At 41.2% G+C, this 17167-nt stretch overlaps 2 protein-coding genes across 2 annotated transcripts; both read right to left on the bottom strand.

The window, feature by feature from the left end:
• Positions 1 to 140: 140 nt before the first annotated feature.
• Positions 141 to 1573, bottom strand: LOC306702352 (DNA damage-inducible transcript 4-like protein). Its single transcript, XM_079167944.1, has 2 exons — positions 1334 to 1573; positions 141 to 931 (listed from the first exon to the last, which is right to left on the bottom strand). The coding sequence occupies exons 1-2, from the start codon at positions 1500 to 1502 to the stop codon at positions 486 to 488; spliced, it is 615 nt and encodes a 204-aa protein (XP_079024070.1). The 5' UTR covers positions 1503 to 1573; the 3' UTR covers positions 141 to 485.
• Positions 1574 to 7996: 6423 nt separating this feature from the next.
• Positions 7997 to 16328, bottom strand: sting1 (stimulator of interferon response cGAMP interactor 1). The gene is made up of 7 exons (XM_079167677.1): positions 16258 to 16328; positions 14882 to 15108; positions 13403 to 13595; positions 11278 to 11386; positions 10678 to 10913; positions 8885 to 9071; positions 7997 to 8414 (listed from the first exon to the last, which is right to left on the bottom strand). The coding sequence occupies exons 1-7, from the start codon at positions 16258 to 16260 to the stop codon at positions 8137 to 8139; spliced, it is 1233 nt and encodes a 410-aa protein (XP_079023803.1). The 5' UTR covers positions 16261 to 16328; the 3' UTR covers positions 7997 to 8136.
• Between the last annotated feature and the right edge of the window lie 839 nt (positions 16329 to 17167).

Genomic DNA, 17167 nt, shown 5'->3' with positions numbered 1-17167 from the left:
TGAAGGAGTCTTGAATATGTATGGTATGTGTGCTGGGTAAAGTGTGTTTTTACAGTACACACAAGTACATTTAGCATACTCTATGTACAAAGTGTGTAGAAGTATACTTCAAATGCAAGCACAGGACCAAGACATCGTGGTGTGAAACATTTATTTTACAATTGCATAAATATAGAAAGTACAGCACAATTCAGGAGTGAGACCCGCCCAGTCCTGGAAGGAAGCTTTTTAAATGAACACTTTTAACATTCATCTGTTTTGTGCAAAAATACTGTATTCATCAGATAAACAAGCCGCTTGACCTCCTGCTCCCAAGTCAGACATTCACACATGAATAACGAACACTCCCATTCTTTAGGTACAAAGTATGACGCGGCAAAACTCCAGTGCAGTACAGGCCGAACCGCCGCCTGACAAACGTTGAAAATAAAAATTCACAAAACAAACCAGAGGTTTCGCCAAACGGGTTTACATTCTGAACTTCCTTAGTTGAAATCGTGGATGACGGGGCTGGCTGAGGAGTAGAGCTTCCTCTTCACCAGCCGGTACTCCGGCCTCAGCTTCAACACTTTGTTGGTATCGAACATGTGCTTGAGCGGGGGCCAGCCACCGTCCCCGTCTGCCTTGAAGATCACAGACAGCTCAAACGTCGGGGTGACGCTTGGGTCCAGCAGGATGCTCCCCGCAGACATCGGGCCATCTTTGCCGTCCACGTAGACTTCGATGGAGGCGCCCCGGAGGCCGCAGGGCTCGCCGACAGAGGAGCGCACCACGTCCTGGCCCACCCTGGCGGTCATCTGGCGAGGCAGCAGCAACATCTGGCAGTGGAGGGTGGAGGCTTTGGCCTCCGTCAGGCAGTGCTCGATCTGTCGGGTCACGTCTTGCTGCAGCAGCCGCTCTTCGTGCTCCAAACCGGCGTCCATGTTGGCAACTGTAGACGGATACCAGAGGTGTTAGAAGATGTGCCCGTCTCAGTCACAACATCTTTTTAATAAGAGGGACTGCCAGTGATATGACACACGTCACATGAAAGTACAGTGAATCGGAACTAAAGCAAGAATCTGATCCTCAACACGTTTACATAATCATGTGTTAATGTCTTGCAAAACTGCACTGAAATACACGAGTCATCAGAATTAAGGTAAGAGGAGAACAGCTCATCCTATCATCAGCTGATCAGAGACCTGCATGAGTTACATCAGAACGATCAGCCAATGGATTATTGGTTACGACTATGTTACTGTAGTACTTATCTCGACTTGTTTTTTTTATTATAAGCCTAATTGTGTATCTTTAACAAAACTACGTTCAACTTTTTTTTTAAACGACTTACAAGGCGAGTTGCTCTCTCTCTCGTCGCAGCTCTCGACGCTCCCCCGCCGGGCTGAGCTCGTCTCTCGGTCCGGGGACGTGAGCTGGAGGAAATACTTTCCGATCATCTCTACGACGCTTTCGTCCTCCAACACTCCGAGTCCAAAGGGCAGCACAGCGGTATAGACCATCCTGATTTGTGTTCGTTAAGCTCCGGTGTCTCCTCCAGACGTTGGCTCTGTGTCTTCTCCATGTATTCACTTTGTTGCGATCGCAGCGCTGAGCGGTGAGTGCGCAGCTTTTATACCGGCGGGTTGCATCAGTCGTGTGGGCGTGACTGACCGGTTCAATCGAGAAGGTTCCCGATCTGATGTGTGGCTCACGCAACATGTCTGGGCATTGCATTGCAACTGCGTTTGGGTCCGGATCCTGTGAGGGGACCCCTGAGGGGAGAAAAGGTCCGGAACATCACAATAATGACTAACTTGCGCTATGATTTAGTCCCAATATATGTTGAAGTCACCAACAGTTGTATTAGCGTCTGTATTGAGTCAACAACTGACTGACTGTGAAATCAAATAAAGAAAGTTCAATTGAATAATATCTCAACAATATGTATTGTCAGTTTTCAAATTGAACTGGATGAGTTATAAATAATACTCTAATTATAAATAAATGTTCTTCTCTTGTTTCAAGCAAAATAAGGGCTGCATTCAAGAATAAATTACATTTTAAGTTTTAAGTTTATTTTTCTGTCTTCATTTCGGATGTGAGTGGGTACGTGTTGTGCTTTGTCACGTAGTGTCCGCGTCACATTGCCGCATGTAATAATCGCCACGGTCTCTGAACGTGAGACATCCTGGTTATGAACTGCCCGTTAGAAGAATGAAGATATAAGAGTCTGACTGTCCATTAAAGCCTTTGGTTTTGCTTTCAGCTTTTCTCTTTTTGGGGAATGCAATGTGAAAAAAGTCCGAGTATAGCATGTTGAAACAAAGTCGTAAAATGTTCTATGCCGAAAAAAGTTACAAATAATAATAGAAATGTCATAATAAAACATAATAAAGTCAAAACATAGTAAGTTGAAAGAAGTAATCAAAAGTCTTTAGTATATCAAAATAATTTAAAAAGTCATTGTTTACAGAAGTCATTGTATGATCATTTTTTATGATATAGCTATTATGATCATTTTTAGGACCTTTTTATGACATGCTATATTATCATTTTAAGACATGTTAAAATATTACTATGTTAATACTATACCAGACGACTATGACCCAAGATAGTTATAACTATATTATAATAATATATATATTTTTATGGCATATTTTACGAATACAACATACATTTTTCATTAGTTTTTCATAAATATACTATGACATATTTTGGCATACTATTTTTTATGGCATTTTCCTGGAGTGCTATACTGTGACATTTATTATAACATACTATTTTATCCTCTTTCGTCGTATTTCATATAACTTTTTTTCTAACTTACAATACAATAATATTCAATTTCTTTGGCATACTATACATTGACATTCTGACTTTTTTTGACAGTTGTATTTTTCTTTCAGCATACTATTACATTTTTATGGCATACTATATTATATGATTAACTATCTAAATATGTTTTGTGCCGTTTTCATGGCATACTATGACATTCTAGGCATGACATACTATAGTAGGGATGTTGGGAATACCTGGTTTTACAGCTGAAGTAGCTACATTATGGTGTCATGATTCCTGTATTGGAGCCCAGTGAAAAGAGTCTCGTAAGAAATGTCAATTGCATGCAGTGAAATGTTCCCTCTCGTGTGACACGCAACACTTGTGTGTGCTAGTTCTGTGTGTGTGTGTCGTGCCACTCACCTGAGTAGTTGAGATGAAGAGATTTAAAAACGTCAGAGAAACAACGTTCCAGACTTATGCCCACCAGATAAGTCTGTTTGAAGATTAGCAATCTGGCATGAAATGTACGTTATATAAGCAATGAATTTTATCCGATAATATATGTTTGGTATGTCTAATATCTTAATATGTCTCAAATCTGATTATATTTAGAAACTACACCGTCATTCTGAAGATTTACGGGTAGGTTGATTCATCTCTTTCACATTATGAGTCAGCATTATTTGACCTGCTTTGTGCCCTCGATTCTAACCAAGTCCAACACATTTACCTGTTTAAATGTCCTTAAAGCAGTAACAGGCCTGCAACCCATAACACGCAGTGATTGCTGCTCCTGAAGATTATTTATTCATCAAGATGATTGACTTCATTCATGAAAGTTAATTTTGACACCTTGTAGTCCTTTTACCTGCTGAAACACCTTAACACAGCCGGTGATGAACACGCAGAGACCTCATGTGATGTTAGAACGGTGAAGGGTGAGTGAATTAGATGCATGACAACCAACTGAGGAGTCAAAGTAATCTGATTACTGTTTTTAATGATTTATATTATATTATATTTTGTATTATTTTCTCCTTTGAAAGTGGAGACAGTATCTGTTGTAGTGGAGCTTGGAGTGTTTAGTTTTAACACTGTGAGAGGAGTTACATTTTGAAATTTTGAAATCCATACTTTAATATAGTTAGAATTTTAATTTTGATAGTTCTCCAAAAGTTTTATCAAAACGTCTATTTTTGCATTCTTTGTTATATATTAACATATTAACATTAACACATTTTGCACCACCTTTATTGTTTTTGTACAAAGTTCCTTCAATCAATGTGGTCAGGCACACCTGTAATGATGATCAAATAATATTGGCTGGTATATGATACTTGTATATGCTATATTATAGTAAAGTTATAAATAAATAACTTCTTCCTTTCACTGTGTTCTTCGACTGTAACCTAAACTTGCTGTAAGGTTTTAAGCAAACTGTGTTTTGTGATAAATCTTCAATGTCTCCAAAGATCGAGTCACAGAGGATCAAATAATTGAAGCTAATATATAATACTATAAGGACTTTATTATAGTAAAGTAATGAATAGAAAACACTCAATAGGCCCTTTTTCTGCATAATGAAGGTTTTTACATTTGAAACCTAAAGTTCATTCTCTAAAATGTCTTTTATTTTTGCAGGGCCTTTACACTGAATAGAGCAGCTTGTTATTGTTGTATTTCTTAGGACTTCCACCACTGTTCATCATTGATGTGAAAATGTTCAGTTGAAAACTACTGAAAGATTGAATGGGCATTTAGGCTGCAATGGAAATCTACCAGCTGATGACTAATATATAGGTCACACATAAAGTGGTCTGAGTGAAAATAGATGATCATCTTTAAATCTGAAGCCCAGACAGGCGGAAGTGCCCCACCTGATTTCTTTTATTTGACAAACGCCTGATCGTAACGGGAGGGAGAGCTGCTCTACAGTCCTCCACAACACAAAACCAAAAACCCCTGACAACCACGGGATGACGTAGGAGTTAAGTTTCCATCATGTCATTCAGGCCTGAAGGAAAAATAATGGAACAATACTGAAGCTGCAGGCAAATCTTCCACAGGTGGAGTTTTAGCTTTAGTCTGCCTGAAATGTTGATGAACTAAGAGAAGCTACACAGAAACTAACTTTAAAATAAACAGTGGAGGAAATAAACAATATGATTTTATGTACAATAATTAGTTGACATAGTGCAAAATAATGAACTTTGATCAGTTCATATACATTCCATTAATACATTGTTATGGAATTTTACAGTTTTCCTCGTGAAACAAAAGCCTGTAATGCATACAACAGACTTTGCCACGGATTTTATTTTGAAAAATACGCTGTAATAGTTCCATCAAATTATCTTCTTGGTTGGATCTTAAAAAGCCACATTAGCTAGTGTTTTAATGTAATTTACCAGTGAATCAAACCCTCATATACCTGCTTTCAGTGTATGCACATAAAATTCCTGCGAGCGTGTGTGTGTGTGTGTGTGAGAGCATGTCGGGTCTAGACGCTGTGGAGCCCTGCCTCACTCAATAGTGAGTAACAGGGTCTGACACACAAACCCACACCTGGTGGAGCATCGGACGTGTAGAAACTAAACACAGGAATATTTTCTTTGCTTAAGATGTATGCGACTCCTACCGCCACAGAACATATTCACCCCAAATAGATCCCCAACTGGTTGACAAATAATAAGAAATACTGTACTTCTTCATTAAGGGAATGTAAACTGGCTTTAGCTGCCTTTCACTGACTCCCAATCAGTTTTATTAGTGATTTTATTGTTAACTTCAATGTAGTCTTTAGATTTGAGTTTATTTAATTTGATAGTAAAGTGCTTTTGTTAGTGTACTACTTAAATAAAGTGTATATATGTATCAGGCCACATTGATAAATTGAGAACGTGTAGTCAGTGACTAATCTGGGACACCTGAGAACATGATGATTGTTTAAAACATAGAAACATAAATCTATTTGTGTTGTGGGTTAATAGTGGAAGAGTGCTTCAGGGTGAATAGTCACATTAACAGTCTCTTCAGCCGGTGTCTGGCTGTCAGGTTTCACAATGAAGTCATTGCTTCACCTCAAAGTCCGCCCCACTGGCCTGACGTGACAGCAGGCACTGAGCAGGAAGGTAGTTTTCCAAAAAAAATTTTTTTACAAGTTAACCTCTCACGCTTGACTCACCTTCTGGGTAAATCTTACTGCTGTGACATCACTTCTGCTAACCAATCAGGTTCAGATGAAACGCTGCCGTCAGAAACACTCACCACCGAGGAGGAAGTGTCTTTCTGTGGAGCTGAAGGGGAATTACGGAGTGAAGTGCCAGTATGTGCTCACTTATACCTCACCAATATTGCCTGTGGGTAAAATGTGACTTTGACTCTGGGCTCGCGTCTGAAACACAAGTCTAGTGTTATATATATTTAACCGTGGAACAAGCATGTCCTCTCCACATCTGTCAGTTCGAAATGTCTTGACTTTAATGTACAAAAAACGAAAACATTTCACTTGAACAATCATTACAAACTGAATAATTGCGGTCACCGGTTCAATATTTGATGAAGTCATGGCCAACTAAGGGAACAATGAGTCACTGTTAGAAGGTAAACTTGTAACTATAGTCTGTGTTTCCAGTCAGTGTGTCAGCTGATGTCAGCTGCCTGTGATGTAGTGGTATTGGTGGAGAACAGGTCACACCTGTCTCTGGCAGCCCTCAGCCACTGCAGCCGTGACTAAAACTCACATGCCTGCAGCAGAGAGCGAGTGTTTGTTTGTTTTTTAAAAGTCTTTATCTTACACAAAGGAACGGAGTCACAACACTAATTCTTATCAGTGGCCTGATGAAGTAACTGCCTGAAGCGGACGGCTTACTGACAGATATAATGATGCTGCAGCCTGCTACAAAAACCTTACTCATGTTACATTATGGTCTGCTGAGCGGTGACACAAAATGGAAAGAAGAAACCAATCCCATATCTCTATTGAGAAACAGCAGGGTTGTTTAGTTTTTTTACTGCACAAATTACTCAAATATGTCAAAATGAATGGACCAGCTGAATTATTGACTTATGAATACAGCATATGTGTGAGTGCCCCTATGCATTGTGTGCTGCTGAGTACTGTTTTTATATGAATGTATCCAAATGAAAGGAGATTGTCCTCCACAGAAAGCTCCGTAAAGGCAACGACTGGATGGTGAACGGCTTTAACTGAAGGCTTGCAAGTGACTTGAAAGCAGCGGTGTCTGAAATGTGTTCAGATTGTGTGGATCACTTCAAACCAAGTCTACTTGTGGCCCCTCAACACAGGTCATGGCCTGTGTGGATGCGAGCCATCAGCAGGAAGGTGTAAAACTGTGCTCCATGGTTTGATTTCTATTTTGTCTTTAATTGCACGTCATAAATCACGTGTTTGGATCGAATGACTCCGTCCTTCCTCTGCCCTGTCAACAAGGACGGGCTGTAAACATGTCTGATGCAACCTCACCTTGCAGTTTCAGCTGTCAGGAGGTGTGTGTGTGTGTGTGTGTGTGTGTGTGTGTGTGTGTGTGTGTGTGTGTGTGTGTGTGTGTGTGTGTGTGTGCGTGTGCGTGTGCTCATGTGAGACGCAGATAAGCAGGCGTGGTGTCAGGTTTCTTGGAACTGTTGTTTATACAATCATAAAACCTTCTGTGCTTTTACTGCTTCAACTCACACCTTTGCACAATTTGTGGCAATATTTGCATGAATTCAAATATTTTTTATACACTAAACATTTGCATCTTAACCCTGCTTCTGTCCCCATCCCTTTGCAAGATCCTTGAGGTGATATTAAAAGGTGAACTGCAGACAGCTTTTCATAGCTAAACGCTGACCGTCCTTTGAGTCTGAGACCATTGAATGGACCAACTGGTAGCAGCAGCAGGACGAGTGGACGCCACCTGCTGTTTGCTCTTCCAAACTAAACCTTCAGGGTGTTTCCACTACACACACACACACACACTGTTTGAATCTCAGTGCCGTAGCCTGATCCATTCATCCGTTTGCACCCAGAGCCATTTCATAGAAAGATAAGTCAATACATATTGTGATGGTTTTCACAATTGCTATCGATTGTGCGCACCTCCTGTCACTGGTCAGGACTAGCAGCTGCCCAGAGTCTCCGGTAGCTCACCGAACAAATGAAATGTAGAAAAGATCAAATAAACTCAAACAAATAAAGCAAAGATTTGCATTTTTTTTATATCTATGAATTCAGACACAGACAGATTATACTTTTTGTATCTAATCTATCAGCTTGTTATATACAAGAATAAAGTATAACAGTGGACTACAACAGTGGATTATAACAGTGGATAGAACAGTGTTTATGTTCCTATATGCCTGAGCATGTGTTTATAGTTTTCCTCGATAGTGGTCGGTGTTCTCCACAGGTTCCTTCAGAGGCTGAGGTTTGTCCAGGCTGAACATGAGCGTAGGCTCCCTGCTCATGGGCTCAGGGTATCTGTTACCAGCCATGGACGGAGCACTTGGCATGGCGCTCCATGTTCTTGCCAGGGGGTGCACCATCTCCTGTTGAGGAGGCGGGGTGAGGCAGAACTCCTCTCTCTCCTGCTGCTGCAGGTGTTTGAGGATGGCTTTGGACAGGAGGCGAGGGTCGTCCTCGTCTTCATCTAGAAGAAGAAGAGGACACGATCTATGGCCGGTTTCAGCGTTTAATCATTTTCATTGTCTCACTCCTTTTCGAAAGTCCACGTTGAGACGGTACTGATCTGATCTGACGCTTCTGTTAAAAGTCCCACTGGGAGTGAGTTTCTTACTGCCAGTGCAAAGAGACAACTGGACCAACGGCAGAAAAGTTCTTAACTGATACTCTGACCTCCGTCCTTCATTTCAGTCACACACTGTGCAGCATAATGTGTGTGTGTGTGTGTGTGTGTGTGTCAACAAAACCTTTTCTAAAAACACAGACACAGCAAAACAATCTATAAATACACAAATCCTGATTGTCAATCCTTGTGGGAAAGCGGATGAGCTAAAAGCTGAAATCCCCCTAAAAGCAGTCTGTCTGATGCCGCCAGGTGTGTGTAAAGTTAACTCACACACACACACACACACACACACACTTGGCTTGTCTTCCTACCGTTAAGCAGGATGAGTTTGTAGCGGTTGCGACACTCCAGCGAGTGCTCCAGTATTTCCTGCAGGGTCCTGTAGAAGAGCAGGACCTGCTGTCGACGCTCAGGCTCCCCGAAACCAGCGCTGCTCTCCTGGGACATGCTGTGCAGCGTCAGCAGAGGCGTTGCATACTCCACCACACACTCATGGGCCTGTTTACACACACACACACACACACACACACACACACACACACACACACACACACACACACACACACACACACGCAGACACTGAGACATAGATATATTACATGGACAAATAATCCTTTAAAAGCTTGTGGAACTCTGGCACCAGAACAGTTTGATTGCCATGTTTTACAGTAGATGGTGCTGTTACTACGCTTTACTAAAGCAGAACTGGTGAGTTCTCAGGTTGAACCAGCAGGTGGTACTCATGCCGTGCTGTGGAAGGGAAACAGCATGCTGGATGCTTTACTATTCTCTGTTGCTTGTTTTCTCTTTTGGGGATTTCAAAGTTCAAATTGTCTGCGTTGAAAAGTCTCAGATTTCTTTTATATTCTCAGAGAATGTTTAAGACAATAGGTCAGAAAAGTCTTATTCGGCGTTATGTTTAGAGAGGCAATAAATTAGTCTTAACAGTACAGCAGTCAGGGTTTAGTAACTTACATTAGTTTACACATCAGGCTAAGACGATTTTCCTCAACTTTCAAAAGTCACATCGTCTCACTTTATAGTATCAAAAGTAGTAATAGGCTACATGTTATGTACGTCGTTATATATTCTTGCCAAACACCAATTTCTTACTGTTTAAAACACTTTCCTCCACTTTCGTCTCATGCACGTATCATGAGACTGTAATGACGGAAATGTTGAACACAGTAAGATTTTACATTGTTTTGTTGTTCGTAAACCTGGCCTGCATTTTGTTCAATTCATCAAGGGTTTTCTTCAAGAATTCAAGTTAACACTCAGTGAGTGATTTATGTCCAAATAGTCATTTCGTGATTGAAGCATTCCTTATAGCACAGAGGTCAACAGTCAAACATTCATCATCCCCTTATTCTATATGGTGACTGCAACTGTAAAACACAGCCATAACACCATTCTGGCAATCACTTTGATATAATTGGTGGCTATTTCCGGTCTCACTTGAAACTCAGACGGCTTTCATGCCTCCCAAACTTCCTTTCCCCCGACTGAACTACAGAGGCGGTTTAGAGTACAATCGCTCTTAGATTTGTCACATCAAACATGGTTGAATATGGAGCACATTGACGCGCTATCATGAAATATTGAAGAAAATATACAGAAACAGCCCCTTGAGTCTGTCACTTTACTGTGACTCTCTCTCGCTCTCCGTCGCATTTCTGCTGTGCAGTCTTTACAAATCTGATCAAAGGAGAAGATGTCAGCACGCTAAGTCTTTCAACTCGCGCCGGCAATAAGGAGAGAGACAGTGAGTTGGAGCTCAGTGGCATTCACACTGCAGGTTCTCTGATTACCTTATTTCATTTTGTGCACCTGGGAGACATTTCTGAATATAATGTGATTGTTGATAATCTGCTTAAAATGTAAAAGGGTACCTTCATCAGTTTGCAACTCAATTTAAGATCCATGACGTAAAACAGTAAAAGTATACAGCTCTGAGATAGACTTTCCCTTTTACCCCAATGCATGATGGGATATCTTTTCAGCCACCTTTGACTCTTAAAACTACAGAGAATGGATGGTTGGTATGCAGCTATTATTGAATGTGTGTAAGCACTTCAGTGTCATTCTGTAACTATTGTTTTACCTCCCCGTGCTCGTCCAACACTGTGTAGACGCTGTGCTTGTAGACCCGCCCCCGGACGCCTGCCCTGTCTATCTCGTTGTTGGGCAGGTTGGCATAGAATTGGATGTTGTCGTCCTCTTCCTCCAGCTTGTGAGAAATGTTGGCGTTGAGAGGTATGAGGATGAGGAGCTTCCTGGAGCCACGACCACAGAAGGCCTTACGGGTGTCACGAAATGCTTTGATGGAGTCCTCTAAACCTGAAGGGACACACACACACACACACACACACACACACACACACACACACACACACACACACACACACACACACACACACACACACACACACACACATTATTCATTCAGATCTCTAGAATCACTAGTATGCGGTGCAAGTTGTGTTATTATGACCCTATAAACCACAAAGGACAGAGAACACAACTCAAGTATCCCCTAAAATGAATATTTGAGGGTTGTGTAGCACAAGTGACAGCTCATCTTAACAGGCAGAGACCGTATATATATTTAAATGGATTAAATTGTAGAAGTACCACTAACTGGTATACAAATGATCGAGTGTAATCCCAAATATAAGGAGGTGTGTGTTTTGATGTTACTGACGTGGCAGCACCAGTCGCAGGTAGCCCAGGTAGAAGGACCAGGCCAGGCCGTGGGCCACGTTCATCTTCCTGCCCTCGCAGATGTCAGACACCTCCACCTCCGACGGACCCTGCACACCAACCACAGAAACAGCCAGAAGGAGGTCAATACCCCTCACCTCTGCTCAGGAGCTGCCTCAGAAAAGGGCATCCTTGCACCCCTGCTGCCTTTATATGGGACTACATGTAGTTAGGATTACGTAATCAGATTACAAAAAAGCATCTATGATCAGCCCCGATTAGATTATTAAAAGATATTCTGACATTACATAGTTACATTGAAAAGGATTACTTGATTACATTTCTGATTATGTCTTTAAAATATATGTTAGCATGTTACACGATCAAAGTCCTCCATGTGGACAGCATCCCACATGTGGAATACACATAGTACAAGCTAAATGCATTTTATTTGCATTGAACATCTTTTGATGTGTTTGTGGATCTTTGTGGTTGTGTCCAATTATTCATTTTGTTTCTCCCTATAAACTGCAATAATGTTCTGTTTTGAAGTAATCCAGAAGTATTCAGATTAGATAATTACATTAGATGTCATTTTAATTATCTGGCTACACTTGAAAGTTATCTGACACAACTCTGTGTGGGCAGAATATATTTATAGATATAATTCAACAGCACAGTTACACCCAAACTTGAGCTGGATTTGAATCTATAATGCCGGAAGTTTCTGTCATGAGTCTGAGGGAACAGTGGGCTTTCTTCAGAATTATACAGCGATTCTTTGAGGACAGTGTTATGGTCATTGTTGCTGATGAAGACATATTTGGAGCCTATTTTTACTCCGGAAATGCCACATCAATTACAATCAACTGACGCTTCGGGAAGTGTTCTTACTCAGGGACTGTTCTGTCTCAAGTGTAGCGCTCTTCTGTTAAAACGGGGATATCTTTCACTTCTACCGTGGCGCTCTGAGCTGTAACAATATATAAGCTCTCAATTGATAACCGTTCTAATAAAGTCAATGATCTAAATTAATCAGGATTGTGAAAAGAGAGAGAAAATCCCTTTGCACTGCTTTTATTAGTTGTCCAGGACAGGAGGATCTTTTTAAAGTACAGAGTTCTCTTTGACAGTATGTATAGAGAGAACTTGACAATGTAACTACAATCAGATTTTTTCATATGCAATCTAGGCTGATGATAGTCACGTATTTTTTGTAATCTGATTACGTGATCCTGATTACATGTGACCCGTTACTACCCGACCCTGGTGCTAGCTGGCTTTCGGAGGGCTGTGTTGGGTGAGTGGTAGAGGTGTTCGGTACATGTACGAGCAAATCTTTAACCCCCAAAACCTTTAAGCTCAGTACTGAATCACCACCGTGTCACTGAAAGGATCAGTAGCTTTCAGCCGTGGAGCTCCCTGGAGTACTTTAGTTCCCTGTTAAAAGCCGATTGAAAGAAAACCAAAGACTATCATGAGAAAATAGTTGTCTGCTCAGCTATCACCCTCATAAACAGTGCCTGTATATGTGGTCTGGTTTTTTACTGAACTGAACATCTGCTGCCAGCAACCGACGGGACTTATTGATGCACTGAAGTGAATTTGAACAATGGAAAAAATCATTATCACTGGCTACAACTCTTTGAACTGAACTGCTCAAAGCCGCTGGAGTCAGCAAAGTGAATTGTAGTCTCCACCTCTGGTGTGTGGGTGCAGGTAAACAGGAAGGCAGTTTAAACATTAGGACACCCACTTCAGGGCCTGATGATAGATCAAAGCATAATTCCACATAATTACTGGGCTTCCGTAGGAGTGCTCGCCTGACGTGTTTATGGATAAATGCCTCGATAGTGAAGCTCCGTATGTGAGCGACATCTGAGACGAGGTGTTGTACAAATGCCGGTCTCTCATTTCTGACTGTGTGTGTGACAGTATTGAATGTTCATTAAGAGATGTACATGCTAATTCATTAAAAGGGCTTTTGTATGTTGTGGCCTGCTCGCTGAAAATGACTTTACTATGAATTCCTAAAACATGCTGTTAAAGATCTTTCAGTGTAGAGGAAGAGAAATGCCCCAGATGAACAAAGACAGTGGTGTTTGTGTGTCTGGTGTGGACCTCACCAGGACTCCCAGGCTTTTGAACAGAGCATAAAGGACCGAGGTCAGGGTGAGGAGTTTCCAGCATTGGCCTTTGTGTGGCAGAGGATGTCCGGCCACGTAGAGCAGCAGGCCTGCCAGCCCAGCAGCCAGCAGGGTCTTTCCCCCAAAACCACAGGCTGGCAGCACGTGGCTCAGCAGCCTCCGGCCTCTGTACCTGGTAGAGACAGGGAGGATACTGTTGACCCCGTTACCGTGTCTCAGTTTAGCATTTTAACATCAGTGAAACATTTCATATATTTAGAGAGGATGAAATGATATGTTAAAACATACCGTTACTGAGCTCAATGTTGACATCGGTAGTGTACGGTAGGATTTTTTAACGTTTTTCACCAAAAACAGCTGCAGACTGTGGCTGGAAATGGTGCTAATGAGAGTGTTGCACATAAAAAACAGTAAAGCTGCGTGCTGTAAAACCAAAACACTGAGCTGAAAGACAGTCAAACACCAGTCAGGTGATGATACTCTGTGGGTTTGTCACTATGAGGGACATCTTTTACAGTCATTTGATGCACAGCAGCTGGATTCTCACGATGTGACGGGATAATGTTAAGTTCCGGGGTCACATATCACACGAAAGTCCATCTTGTCCGATTGAGTAATGCGTTTGAGTTTTGAAAGCCAGAGGGCTTGATTGACAGATGGTTCCTCCAATCACCTAAAAAGTACTTTTCGTCAGTGTCTGCCTTTTTCCAAACTATTCCAATGCGTGTGTAATGGTAAAAAATATATATTTGTATCATGAAATGGTTTAGAAACATTAGAAGAGCAGAGTTGGACATTTAGCTCTGTCCAAACATGGGGTAGGAACAGATAGCTCTGTGTCGGCATGATTTATGATCAGATCAGGAACTGAGAGTTACTGTTTACTTTAGAGGACTGTAAAGACAGACACAGGAAGGTCAGAAAGGGTCACACTGAGGGTTTGTTTCTGTCCTGGGGATGTTTGGGTTAATGTAAATGAGAATGACAATGAGATCAATGGAAAATGGGAGATCAGATCAACCAGCGTAAGACACCTTTGACCTGTCTAAAGGCGGAGACTGTTTCTGTTGTAGTGTATATAATGTGTGAGGATGTGAACTGATGTTGAAGAATGCTCCCAGCAGTCTCTGTGTGAAGAGCTGTGTTGGGGGATTCTCCCTCTTGCAAGAGAATAAATGGAAAAGGACAACTTTGAATGATTTGGAGACTTGGATTATTTTGATTTGCGAATATCACTCTCTTCTCCCGATTAACATAAAAATATTCTACGACACGTGTCAGGTTAATTTCTATAGAATGTTAAAGGCGCATAATATGAGATGCGCTGTTGGTCGGGACGGCGTTATCAGCTGTGACTGCTGTATGAGAGCAATACAGAGTGGCTAACACGTACCACCATTATTTATTCTAAATCTTAATAAAAACACACAAGTGATGGACCAAACCGTTTTCTCTCACCTCGTATTTGAATGGTGTAACATCTCCTCGGCCAGCAGACAGAGCCCGTGCAGCAGGGGGCCAAGGGTCAGGATGAGGATTACCATGGCAACCCATCCTAGCAACCTTTCAGGAGACAGAAACACGACGCCTCCCGCCGTCATGGCAGCCAGCGCCACAGCACACACCTTGGGCAAAGTCCCTCGAGGCCGAGGGATGAGAGCGTCCTGGTCCCGGAGGCGAAGTATCTGTGGGGGGGGTCAGTCACCCAGTAGTCAGAGATCGCTTTTCATGAAACCAGATGTATCTGTCTCTCAGTGCAAAGCGCCAGTTCACCCAGAACACGGTTCAAGGAAGTCCAAACTATACGTTGTAAGTAAGTGAGTGAGATTTACTGTAAACCTTTCGAGCAACGACATAATGCTCACTACAGTCAATACATATCAACAAAGCAACCCAAATCAGAACTTGCAGGAGGAAGTCGTGAGTCTGAATTGCACCGGGCTTCTCTACTCTCTGTGGACTGAAACTTGTGTTGGGAAATATATGGTGCGCACCTGGCTCAGTCCCAGCAACCTGTTTTTCCCCCATTCTCTAGACACATGGATGCAATGAGAGGGGTGTGGCCAGATTCGTTTGAACATGACACAAAGGTACAAAGTAGTAAAGAGAAATTAGATTTCCATACTTGGAAAACAACCCTCTAGAGTCTGACTGCCTGCATTTGCATGTGTATACATGCTCTTAACATTATCTCTCTCTCTCTCTCTCTCTTTAATTCTCCTATTTGTGTGAATGCTTTACATGAGATTCCTGCTTGAGGAGGTTGTGTTTGGCGAATGTTCGCATTATATGTATGAATGTTGTCATGTGGATTGTCTATATTGTAATTTAATTGTGTTGGTCTATTCTGTACACTCAACACATATTGCAGGTCTGTTCGTCCTGAGATAGTGATCACTTCTCAGTTGCTCGTCCTGAGGTTTCTTCAATGTTTGGTTAAAGGTGTTTGTTAAGGAAGGTTTTCCTTTATCCAATTCAAGGGTCGAAAAAGGACAGAGGCAGTCCATGCTTACTTTTTTTGGATACAATTTATACAAACTGTATTAACTAGATGTGTGTTTTCTGCCTATCAATAGTCAGTTAGACAGTTACACTCCCAAGTAATTAAAATCCACTCAAGGTGCATTCCAGTATAACCACGATGCAATAGAGCCAGAATGAGGATGAGACCGTTTAATATGAAGCAGTGAGGTTCCAAGAAAGTTTCTTTCTAACCACAAACATGTTGACCTCGGTCAGTGACGATGCCTAATTTGTGAACAGGAGAGGAAAATAACTCCATTCAAAGTGCATTTTAAAAGTAGACAAGAGAATGAATGTATGAAGGGACTCACCATGGTGCGTTAGCTGTGATCCAGTTAAGAGAGATCTCCTTTGTCTTCTGTTCTCCTTCTGCCTCTCCTCTCTCTCCACCCCTTTAGTCATCGTCCAACACTTTCACTTTCGATTAAAGTTAAATATACTCTTTGCCAGAATTCAAATTACCCAAAGATCTCGGCAAATAGAGGGAGTGGGAGGAGGCAGAGATTAGAGGAAATGCTCAAGAAAGAGGAAGTACTCGTTGTGCAACTATTAATATTTTTGTAATGAAAACAGCTTGTTTAACTTTCAATTCTTTCACAATATAATAGGTGCAGATTTTTGTTCTGCTCTCTTTGTTGAGCCATTTGGATATGAAAGTGAAAACCTGCAATACACAATATCCCAGACTCCGTGATGGACAGCACCTGCGATTTTCAATGGTTTCAATTTATTTTAAACCGTATATTGTTTTAACACCTATTTATATATTTATATTATAAATATATATTTTATTAAATATATATATATATATATATATAAAATATTATTTATAGATATATTTATTATTATTATTATAAGTGTTTATCATAACAATATTTATTTCATACAATTTAACTAATGTTTAGGTCGCTTTGCATACCTACACGCTACAACAGGATAAGCTGGACATCACAACACTTTTAGATAGTGCAAACTAACATGATCTATTTCACTGTTTGTAAAATTAACAAACATTACTTTGCCTTATTTCACCATTTGTCCATTACATCTATATAGATGGTTTTTAGCAAACAATGTCAACAGTTCATCCATTTACTACTTATAGATCATTTGAACTGTTTTGACATCAAGTTAATTCTCTAGCAAGCGAACTGTTTCAACTTCTCTGAACACTCTTGCTAACTAGGCTAACGTCAGTTTTGATGTACTCTCGACTGCAAC

Source organism: Pholis gunnellus (assembly GCF_910591455.1).
Source record: "Pholis gunnellus genome assembly, chromosome: 10".
Classification (NCBI taxonomy): Eukaryota; Metazoa; Chordata; class Actinopteri; order Perciformes; family Pholidae; genus Pholis; species Pholis gunnellus.
The sequence above is the reverse complement of the archived record's forward strand: the minus strand, read 5'-3'. Positions and strand labels throughout refer to the sequence as shown.